This window comes from Haliotis asinina, chromosome 9, assembly GCF_037392515.1.
Source record: "Haliotis asinina isolate JCU_RB_2024 chromosome 9, JCU_Hal_asi_v2, whole genome shotgun sequence".
Taxonomy (NCBI): Eukaryota; Metazoa; Mollusca; class Gastropoda; order Lepetellida; family Haliotidae; genus Haliotis; species Haliotis asinina.
The window spans coordinates 51,139,343-51,151,762 of record NC_090288.1 but is presented as its reverse complement, the minus strand read 5'-3'; the positions used below and the strand labels follow the sequence as shown (position 1 = coordinate 51,151,762).

The 12,420-nt window shown below is 38.9% G+C and overlaps 1 protein-coding gene across 1 annotated transcript; it reads left to right on the top strand.

The window, feature by feature from the left end:
* Positions 1-6,041: 6,041 nt before the first annotated feature.
* On the top strand, positions 6,042-11,163 carry LOC137296257 (high mobility group protein B1-like). Its single transcript, XM_067828007.1, has 6 exons — positions 6,042-6,219; positions 7,196-7,335; positions 8,211-8,321; positions 8,651-8,807; positions 9,484-9,590; positions 10,017-11,163. Exons 1-6 carry the CDS (start codon positions 6,216-6,218, stop codon positions 10,164-10,166), a joined length of 669 nt encoding a protein of 222 aa, XP_067684108.1. The 5' UTR covers positions 6,042-6,215; the 3' UTR covers positions 10,167-11,163.
* Positions 11,164-12,420: the final 1,257 nt, after the last annotated feature.

Below are 12,420 nucleotides of genomic sequence, written 5' to 3'. Positions count from 1 at the left end.
ACTTCGTAGAGTATGGAGGCAAGAGCCAACGGTCTTCATCAACCGGATGAATCATTCCATGTACAGATGAGGCAATCCTATCATCAGGCCACACAAAATGCTGACTTTTGGGTATCTTAATGATACTATTTTAGGTGATTTTGTTTGTGTGAACTCTAAGTATGATTCCCGAACATGTGTTAACCATAATTGTCAAGTTTGTACTCAGTCCTCCGTTTTGATTGTTACTGAGAGTATGTGCGTCAGAAAATCATTATCAGTGCGACATTTCTTTTGTGGTTCAGTATATATTCTTCAACAAAGAAACTTGACGTGTTGTTTTGGAGGTTAAATGTTTTTAGGGCACATTTGTTTCAATGGTGACGTGGACGGTAGGACTTTTTGTGATTTTTTAAAAAAAAGTGACGAGGGAGGAATTCGTTTTGTCTTATTTATCCTTTTGCACAGCTTGGGAAGTTCATGAGTTGTAGAATCAGTCACACTCGTTCTTACAGACATTCATTCTTATAGTGAACAAATGGATGATCGGGACGCGGCCGAGTCATTTTTTTTCTAAATGCCAATAAAAAAATGTTACGCGCCCAAATAAAAGTGAGTGCGTATAACTGATTCAAACATGACATCATTGCTCAATTACAGTAAAATCATCGTTTTACAAATTTCCAAACCGTTAATATAGACTAAGTGTTTGGTTGAACCACAGAGGGGCTATTAAAGTCACTTGGTCAGAGTATACTTTGTCGGTATCTGGTGTGACCACCTTGAACATCGATAACAGCTTGGCAGAGGTGACTCACAGAAGAAAGGAGATGCCGAATGCTGTCTTGAAGAATGTTTAAATACCTTTTCTGAAGTGCTGTGTGAAGTTCTTGTAGTGTCTCAGGTGGCGGGTTGCGCTGCTGCAAGTGTCGATTAAGAGGGTACCCCATAGGTGTGTAAATGGAGACAAATCGTGTCATCGAGAAGGCCGAGGTAACACCTGAACATTGCTTTGCTGGAGGAAGTCCTGTCAAGCACCAGCAACGTGAGGTCGAGCATTGCATTGCTCCAAAGATCAACCATTGACGTTGATAACGGCCACGACGTAACGTAGTTTGACTTCCCATAGCCATTTGCGCCCAGTCTGGTCAGAGGTTCGGCACAGTCTAGGGATTTTGACTTGGATTTTTTTGTGGATAATACGGTTGTGGTGTTTGAACGAAAGTGTCTCACCCGGATCTTGCGATCCTGGGCCTCGGTCATAACTCTAGGTCGACCTGAGACAGTCACACTTCCAGTACAGTTGTACTGGGTTCATAGGTTTGAGATGGTTTGTGTGGACACGCTGAAGTGCCTTGCAACCTCAAGCTACGATGCCCGTCGTTGTAAACGGTCTTTTCATTCTCTTTCATCTATAGTGGCTTAAACCAGTGCAAATGGAGAACCATTAATGTGTCTTTTGAAAGCTTTTGGTCACAGATTCCAGCTCAAGGTGATACACAATTTCATGATGCGCGTAAGATGTGTTGTAGCGACTGACTACAAGCGTAAAGTCAACTTAGTGACACTTAAACTCTACAAAAAACAACATAAAATCCTAGGACATACAACGAGCACACATTTCTTTGTGAGGAAGGGCCAACTTTCCAGACTTTCATGTACAGTACAAATACAATTTGCATTAAAGATACATTGACATGTTTATGATAATCTTGTAACATACACTATATTTTCAAATCCTATCAATCAGACTTCACCATACTTAGTGAACATTTTGGCTACAAAATGAAAACAAACCCAAAAATTCACAGCCTCTGTTATCTTTGACATGGCAAAAATACCTGATGTCATTTAAGATAACGTCAAGTAACGCAAGTAAGATAACGTCAAAACAGTACAGTAGAAACCTGAGATTTTGTATGTGACCTTTTCATGCTTTTAGTTTCCATACAAGTCCTTTAAACGAGCACATCTAAATAATATGACACCTGATTGTGACTTGGATCCCGATCCACAAAGCGTTCGTAACTTTACATGTAACACTAGTTTATCATAAGCTTACGAATGACGTTGCATTACGAACGCTTTGTGGATGGGGACCCAGGCTGACAAATAATAACTTTGAGTTAAGGTCCTGACACTAAAAGAACACCTCCTACGATGTCTGACTAGCATCTCAATGGAGTTCAAACGGAGTGAATAATCACAGAAACCAACTACCGGTGGGAAATAAATTAATGCTAGTAACAGTGTCGCAAGTACCAGTTCTTGCTCTTCACCCCAAATCCATCCTTCTGCGACGACGATGACATTATCGGAGACAACTGCTTAGCAATGTTCTCTTCAGAACGCCTGTAAGAAACGCTAACTCAAAACATTTCCAACCGCTAAAGGATCTGTTGGTCTTCGGTATTTCTGGGCCCCTTTCCGAAGATACTTCTCGTAAGAATCATCAAGTATGATCGGTCATCTATGTAAGCCGCATATATGGACAGACGATGATCATCAATACATTCTTTCATCGACCCGTGAAGGTCCAGGTTAGACTATGCGTTCAGCAACCCATACTTGCCATAAAAGGCAACTAAGCTTGTCTTAAAGGGCGACTGACAGGATCAGGCGGTTAGGCACTCTGACTTGGTTGGCACATGTCATCGGTTCTCTGTTGCGCAGATCGATGCTCATGCTGTTGATCACTGGATTGTCTGGTCCAGATTTGATTATTTACAGACCTCCGCCATATAGGTGGAATACTGCTGAGTGCGGAGTAAAGCTAGACTCACTCACTCTTTAGCAGCCAATGTTTTTCGGTTAGGCACGCTGACTTAGTTGGCACATGTCATCGTATGATGTCAGATGTGTCAGTAGCCTTATGGTTAAAGCTCCACTCATCACACCGATGCCCGAGTTCGATTCCACACATGGGTACAGTGTGTGAAGCCCATTTCTGGTGTCCCACGACGTGATATCGCTGGAATATGTTTTGAAAAAAGCAGCATAAAACAATACTCAATCACTGACTAACATCACGTCGCCGCGACGCACACGCGACATCCCTAAAGGATCAAGGTGCCATTGTACAAAGCAATTCTAACGCTACTCCAATCGTACGTCTATGTTAAGGCAGGGGAGATACGGACACCTTAGCGCTTAGATCCCTTTGTATACCTTGCTGTTTTATGAAACATTTCTCGTTGTCCTCCATACTAGTGCACAGAATGGCATTTGATCCCAGATATTAAGTTATTGTATTTAAAACTATTACATGTTAAAAATGATCATAAATGATGCAAAAGATCGATTCTTATTACAGTATCTGAGAAAATCTGGCTGGAATTGCCCTATTATTCTAGACTGTTCCTGTATTCTTTTCCAGAATTGCACATACACTGTGATGCAAAGCTTGTGAAGAGACTTGGAAAAGAATACAGGACCACTTGTACTTTCATGTGTACTTATACTTTTCCATGCGTATATCATATAGGGTATTCAAGACGCTATTAACAGCGGGCCTGTATGCGACGATTTGACACTGAATGTATGTTTACATTCGATGGTTTCGCGCACAGCGAGTCTGAAATTTAATGTGAAACCAACGAATTAGGAGTGATACGGTATACCGCGGTAATTTGCCTTCGGTTCGGTATACCGTAATGCAAGAAAAACCGGTATTTTCTGTTTTCGTGCAGTCATTTTATTGATCTTTGTATACTTTCTCCAAAATGTCTACACATAGAATAATTTGTGAAAATGTATGCTTTTCTTTGCTAGGCGGCCACTATTTTCCCGAAAGTAAGTTATCATTTACCGAGCTGAGACGGACCGAACAGAATGCCATTTACCGGAATAAGTACAGTACATCGTAGTAAGAGTTTCACACCAATTTCACATGTAGGATACTTTGAACTTTCGCGGTGGATTTTACCAAATGACAGTCTTTCGTCGTATACCGAATGTATAACAATGCTCTACTTTCACTGTTACATGTTACATTACTATACTGTGTCCTGTGGCTGATGATCAGTTGACAGGTATGGATGATGGAGTTGTCCTATCCCCATCAGAGGAGGAGGCGTGTGTGGTGTGTGGGGGTGCGTGGGTGTGTGTGTGTAGACGCACCTGTAACTAGCCTTGCTAAAGCCTAAGGAAAACAAGGATTAAACTTGATCGTTGATACAGAGATACAGCAACCGTTTGCCTCAGCCCCTGAAACGCATTGTTTTCCCTTATGCCGTTCCAACCACCTAAATGAGGCAAGACTTCGAATTCACTTCTTCATAAAGGGGGCGATTGGCAAGGGAGTTGGGGTTGAGGGGAGGGATGGCGCATATAATCTACACCCGTTTTCTCGAGAGTGTCAATGGTCATTTGAACTTTAAGGACTAAAAGAGGGGTGCAGGGTACAACATACGCCCAACACACTGTGATGTAACTGGGATCAGATTTCAGAGGGATCACATTCCCTCACTTGTTGTTTTGAGCGAGAATGCCTCAGGGTACGTTGTATTCTTTACAAGGAAAATGACATCAATGGTATTGGCTGTAATAAATTAAGACTGTTCTCGTGAACAAAAAAGTGATACTTCAAAATAGGTCAATTAACATTCAAAATGTTACATAAACTTCGTGCCGATTAACTATCTCAGTATATATAAGCCGGTGGATGGGGAGGGGGGGGGATTAGACAAAATTACTGAAACATTTGTTGTTTAAATATGTTTGGTAAATCTTTCTGTTGCAGGGTGCGTAGACTAAGGCCTGGTGTCTAAATATACAGAAATTTGATAGTAACAAACAAACCCTCTTAAATTGGAAAGGAGACCCTGTGACACAAGAGACTGAATCTGAGGAAATCTAGACTTGCTTCATTTAAAGCTTAGCATCACCCTGACTACAGTATACGTGTGACAAGTCAGCATAGTTATTTAATTCATCAGCAGTAGTTGACAGGTTCTGGTTTTGTCGCTTTCGACTTCAGCGGCCAAGTAATGTAGCCGGACTTCACATTCTCCTCCGGTATCTGAATATCTGTGGCTGGACAGATGACATCACAGACCCTTCTCGCTTCGTGCAATTTCCGCGCTGTTTACAGAACGGCTTAGTCGGTGTCAGGTTCGACTGACCCGCCAAGCGTCTCGATCACGTGACTGGTCCTTTGTTTGCTGGCCGAGTGACCATTGTCTATTGTGTAGTACTGGGTCCGCAGGGTGTCCACGGTGACATTTCACTCCAAGCTAGTTTCTTGGTCTTTGTTTTTTACACCGCTTTGGAACATCTTTCCAGCTTTCGCTTTGATTTTGTAAGGGAGAATGCGAAGGCCTCGGGGCAAATAGCTAACCTGCAATTTGTTCGTCTATTTCGTTCACGGCCTCCTCTGAAATAGGTGTAATAGAAGTCACAAATCAGTCAATGCAGATATACAGGACATGGTCTCAATGAGGAAGCCATTTAACAGTTAACTGAACTATTAAATGTACACGAAATTAACTATATAATAACTGTTGATAAACACATTTACATTTCTGAAAGTCCGTAGCATATAAACAAACATAACACAAGTTTAACCGAAGATGCTGTTTAATTATTGCCTCTTCTTATTACTCCAGATGACAAGCAGTTGTCAAAGCAATAAACATTGATGCCACATGTTTATTGCATGCGGTTCTCACTGCACATTTGTTCCTGTTGTAAATCGAATAAAACAAGGGTATCATATTACCCAAATTCCTAACACCTTAAATCCAAATCGCCATTACGGTACACTGTTTTGTGTCTTAAGAAATTGTTTCAGAAAAGCAGATATTTTGTGTCATGAACAAAAGTAACTTTTACTTGAATGTTATTTTGTAAGACTTGCTTCCTTTTTCTTGAGGATATTTCCTGTATCGTTTTCATTTTGTCAACAACATTTTGGATTACATGGTTATGGTGAGTTCAGTATTAACCATGTTACTTGCATATATTATTTTTATATTAAAAACGCACAGTTGTTATGTGTGTCGTGAAAAGGGCGTCAGTACATTGATATCCAGTTCACACTCGACACACAATGCAATCAAAGCATTCAAGTTTGACAGGTGCTCGTGAACCAATCAGAGTTGCGCCCCTTTTGGCGGGAAAGGCCATACGGGCTTCCTTTGTTAGACCACGTGAATGGCAAGCTGGCTATAATAACTAGACTGAACCGGCTTGACTAACGCACTACAGCTAGCATTACAGACAGGAAGAGCAGCAACATGGGTAAGCGAAGCTTGATTTCTAGTGCCATTCTCCAGAATTTGGTTGAATATTTGTTGCATTTACTAACGCTGAATTTCGCAATAGGGAAAAGCTTACACAAGTGATCGCAACGTAGAAAGTTTAGTGTTTGATAATGAACGTCCGGCGACCTGATCCATTGTCTTGGTTTGTTCTTCAAATGGCCATTTTGAATCCCGCGGCCGCGTGGAGACCGAGCTTAGTATTGCCTTAAATGATTACTTCTTGAAAACAAACGGTCAACAATACCCACTAATATTGTCAGAAATTGTTGTTGATTTTGATATTGTGAAGGAATATCTGAGGTAGATCGGTATACTTTGATGAAGCCAGCCAACACAGATTTGTAAACAAAGCTTGTTTACACAATCCGAACCGAAAAAAACGTGATAGTTTAATTGTTATGTAGATATTCTTCTCGGTTAGAAGACCCTGGACATTCTCGATACAACATTTTTGTTTTGTTTATGTTTATTATTCAACATTAAAATATTGGCTTTAGCAGTTTATAGAAGCACGAGTAAAATCTTCACACGAGGTAACTTGAAGGTCTTTAAATTAAACGATTTGGGAAAGAGTTCCGGCCTTACCCCCTCTTTTCACACAGTAATTAGCCTATTACCCTGGTAATATCCCAACAATGACACAAGACCACTGATTGTTTGGGTATTTTTAATACCCGTTCATTTAACGTATGTATACCGTGAGGTATGCATGTCAGTTTGTAATTTTGTTTTTTGTGTTACGGGCGGAACTCTTACCGAGATTAATTTGTTTGCAGGTGTCGACTAACTTGGTTATCACTTAGATAAAACATACTTCGAAAGTTATTGACGTAACATGTGAAAACAAAGGTGCAAAAGGTTGCAAAGCTTGATCTGTTCAAATTACCAAAAATGCAACTTTAGGCGTCCTTCGTTACTTTCCATGACCATGTTTTACCGTTTTGCTTTTTTAGGTCGAACAAAAGCTGATTCTCCCAAGAAGAGGAAGAGGGTTAAGGATGTAAACAAGCCAAAGAGATCTACATCTGCTTATTTTTACTTCTTAGCTCACTGTAGAGAAAAGGCTCAAAAGGAGGGCAGATCTATATCAAAGGTAAAATAGATGCTTCAAACAGAACACATTTTAATTTTTTATTGGATGGTGAACATGGGAATGTAATTAATGAAAAAACGCATCGATCACTGAGAAATGTTTGACTATGCAGTGTTTTGGTTAAAGGTCATATGCAACCGAGAAAACCCAAACATATGTAAAACACAATTATCACTTACTCGGGACATTTGATATATATATATATATATATTGCTCATTGTGAAAAAAAAAGAAATCAACATTATGATAAGCATAGGAATCAAAAGAGCAGTATTTTGTACTTGGGTTTATTTCCCTTGAAATGAAGCATCCAGGAGACTGAACCCAGTGTGAGTGGGCGGCTGTGCATTAAGTTGAAATGAAGTCTTCCACTGCCTGGTTCGTTTGCTGATATGCTGAGTGCACATTGTATCTATTTAGAGATGATTTGTTTGATTGCAATTTCAAAAGTAAGAAGAGTGATAAGAAAGTATGATTTGTAATGGATAACAAGTTGTTTTATTTTGTATAATGCATTATGGATTCATATACCTTCATGAAGCAATATTGACAAGGGTATAAGAATCCATACCGAAACATCGTAAGACCATACTGAAGGTATCAGAATCTGCAAAGTTGTGATTTATGTTGCATGTGACCTTTGATAGTTATTCAGTCCATTGTTTCTAACTGGCATATATTTTGGTTCTCACAGATTAACATTGTAGTCAAAAGGCATCTTGTCATTGCACACAGTGTGGAATTCTATGCTAAAATTGTAGTCTGAATTTGAGAAAACCAGTTAAGAAGGCTTTAGTTCAAAGTTGCACCTTTGAGGTGTTTCACAGATAACAAACTGCAGTCAGTCTTTCAGTGTGGCCATGTTTTTATTACAGATTGCAGAATTCACCAAAGAGTGTTCAGCACTATGGAAGGACATGAACGAAGCATCAAAGAAGCCATTCAATGAAAAAGCAGAAACAGACAAATTGAGATATCAGAGAGAGGTTAGAACACAACTATTTTTAATGTCTCTGATTTTATATCCAGATGTAAAGTAATCACTTCTTGGTAGAACCTTTTGAAGACTTTGTACAGGACCTCTATATAGGACTCATGTTTTTTTTAAAGGTTGATACTGAAGTTGAGATGTTCACATATAATTGTATGTACTGTAATTATGGTAAACTTTCCGAAATTATCCGAAAATTTTAACCACGAATAGTGTTTTTCATGTGATGTAAGTGAAAGTTGATCGGCTGTCCAAGGCATCAAACCTGTCAAAGTTTCTGTACTCATGTTTTCTTGGCAGTCATTTTATAAATTTGACTTTCAGATGGGAGACTACAAACCACCAAAGGGTGGTAAAACAGGTGGGAAGGTAGAGGATGGTAAACCAAAGCGACCACAGTCTGCATACTTTCTCTTCCTTGCTGACCACAGAAAGGAATGCAAAGGCAAAGACATTGGTCACAAAGATATTCTCAGACAAGGTATGTCAGTTTTCATGGACCTAATATACCCATGAACATCTGGGTCACAATAGTCTTCAGTAACCCAGACTTACCACAAAAGGCAACTATGCCTGCCATACTATGTTTGTATTAAGAGACAACTAATGGGATCAGTTGGTCAGACTCGTTGGCGTGCCTCCAGTTCCCATTCGTGCAGATTGATTTTCATGCTGCAGCTCATTGGAATGTCTGGTCCAGACTCGTATTCAGACTGTCATCTTTTGGTTGGAATATTTGCTGAACTCACTGATGATCCTCATTGCTGTCTGTTGTACTTGTTAAATTGTTTAATGTGGTGCATGCAAAAAGTTTTCCATCCCAGATCTTGATATTTGACCCAAATTATATCTTCAATATTTGTAGTCTGAATACTGGTATTATTTGGATAGAGGAAGTAATGGGTAGCTTCCAGATTTGGTTTTGCGCTGACTCGCCTTCTGATATTTTATCCATTGCAGTTTGTTTAAACTTTTGGATTAAGTTAATTTCCTACCTAACCTTTCGGCAACATGTTTTGTTTCCAAAAGTGACATGTTTAAGAAGTATTCACATGTACTTACAATTCTTTTTTTGCCAATAGTACCATAATTCATTTTCCTGATTACTCACTTGTTTTGGTTCGAAAATTATATTTGTGGTTTGATTTCTGTTGCAGCTGGCGAGAAATGGCGAAATATGAGTGACAGTGACAAGAAACCATACGAGAAGGGTGCACTTGAAGAGCAGAAGAAGTACGAAAAGGCAATGGAAGAGTGGAGAAAGGTAAGATGACAACACTTTTGGGTGTTTAATGTCACTCTAGGGATACTATCTCCACGATTAGACTGGATTTATGCAGGGGTTAAAATCTCATCGCCTGAAGCAGGATTATCTTTCTTGGCTGTTTTTCACTTTTCGATAAATAGTCAAGTAAACATTAACATCAAATAATGTTGATTTATTCTTTCATAATTTCATCATGATTATGTCATAGAAATCAGGGAGGTGGAAAATTAGTCAGGACAGGTACTTTCTTAAAGTCACTTACCCTTTGGCAAGTGGCTTTCAATAATTTTGAACCCATGATTCAAGTCATAAAATGAAATGCTTAATATTTTCCAAAAACACCTTGTGGCTTTTTTTCTGGGGGTTGTAGATATATGCCATGAACTACCATTTTTAGAAATTAAATAATTGTTTTGCTTCTAGGGTGGACCTTCGGCTGCCAAGAAGATAAAACAGTCTAATGGCAAGAGTGAAGATGATGATGATGACGATGATGAAGAAGATGATGATGAGGAAGACATGGATGATGATGACGAGGAGGAGGAAGATGATGATGAGGAGGATGATGAGTGAAATGAATGAACCAAAAGGCTGTCATGTTGTGACTGGCTGACACACCAGAACAGTCCCTGTAGCACCATCTTGTAACATGCCAACCAAACATTTACTTCAAGAAGGATATGTACTCTGGTCTGGCAGTGTTGTTTCCAAACTTCCCTGAAGGTGCTGAAAGCTTTAGATCAAAATTTGACAATGGACGTTGTTATTCAATTGACAACTTTGTCATCTAAACCTGCCTTTCGTTCCATACATGTGAATCAAGTTTGATATTGAGGCAGCTCCAAATAGCAATATTCCAAAACAATTGCCAAAAGACATTTCTTGTGAGAAAGTGCTACATATATTCATGTTTGTATTTTTCTAATAACTGGGTTTAAACCAAGATTCTAACATTTAAATCATCCATTTAAGCCTTGTTTTTATGCTCAGGGACATAGACTGCATGTTAATCTCCCTTGTTTATTTTATCGCAGCATAGGAAAGGTTAAATGGGAAATGCATTCAGTTACTATTGTTTTACAAATGGTCGAACACTATCACTGTTGCATGTATATTAAGAACGAAAGGGCTAACAGATCCAGTAATGTTCAAACTGTAGCTGCATTTTGTAAATTAAATTTCCTTCTCATGTTCATTTGTCCCATGCTCAACATTGTACTTAAGATTCTTACTAAGTCAATAAACAAGCCAAAGATGTAATGTGTCTTTATTCAAGTGTTGAGGACAACATATCATACCTAGTCTAGGGTTGTGTAGATGAATAACTCCTGTTTGCATGAATTTGAGGCCAGTAAGTTGGAAGAAGTGATTTCTCAAGCTCTGCTGAGAATCTTCTCACCTGAATTGTCAAACATACTACATGGTCATCCATTTGTGTTGTATTCAAGGAGGTCTGTTATCTTAGCTCATGTAGAAAGCTTAATCAGACCGTGAGAACCTCATTTTATGTCCGTGTTCGAATTTTAATCAATTTTTTTTTGTCAGTGTTGAATAAATTCTTTTCACAACTTGCATGTGTTTTGGTTATACAACAAAACTTCTTTTGATTTTCCTCCTCATTTTGGGAATGTTATGTGCATTAAGTGTAAATGCACAATTTATTGTATATACACATTTTGAGAGGAATTGCAAAGCTTACAAAATTTCCTCTTTTTCCTTCATGTGGCCATTCAAATATAACAATGCTGCTATTTATGTCTATAGGATGTAGGCAACTGCCAGGTGCTTTACAAAAGAGGGTTATGACATTAAAATTGTGAAATAGACATGTTCAAAGGGGAAAGGTGCAAAGGTGAAGGAACAAGTTTTATGGATGATCAACTTCTTTATTTTCACAATGGTGACTTTTCAGTATGGATTCTTATACCGTTTTCAAGCATGACATTTTGGTATGGATTAAGAAAGTTTTGGTATGGATCCTTATGCTGTTTTCAAGCATTTTTCTTAATCCATACCAAAACGTCATGCTTGAAAATGGTATAAGAATCCATACCGAATTTCTTAGCTCAGCAACTTCTAAAATGCCTCTAAAACAGGGAAAGGTGCAGGTAATAGTGAATATCCTTTTGTTGACAGGATTGCTGCTAAGAGTATTTGGCATCAGTTTTCTCATGTGATGTAGCAGTAACCTCTAGTTAATGGCATAATTCTGTAATAGATATATTTATAATGTGTGCTCAGTGTATTTATGTAGTTGACACTAGGGCTACAACTTACACTGTGGCGAATATGTCTCACAAATATTTGGTACGGATTACAAATAATTATTCACAAATACAATATTTTAGTTAAATGATTGATGCACAACATGTAACACCCATGTTCACAGAGTTCATTTGTCACAGCAATGACCATTGCTGTCATGGCACTCATTACAGTTGGCATGTAAGAGTAACAGGCTAAGAATTGCCATGTGCAGCCTTTTGCAAACTAACATGACTTGCACTAAGACCATAGGGGACATAAGGGTTCAAGTACAACACAGTGAAGTTAAGTGGTTACTTTTCACTTCTGTAACAGGAATAACAGACTGAATTCATGAAGGGCTATCGTTGGATTCACTGAATTATAAGAGTGAATCCTAAGAGTGGTGGTTACGCATGTTGCATAGATATGCCCATGATGCTGATCACTGGATTGTCTGGTCCAGACTTCACTTGTTTCTGACCTCTAACTAGAACTGGAACATATAGTATGAGTGAGTTTTACTCGCACTAGGCAACATTTCAGCTCTTTAGTGGTGGTCTGAACCAGACAATCCAGTGAT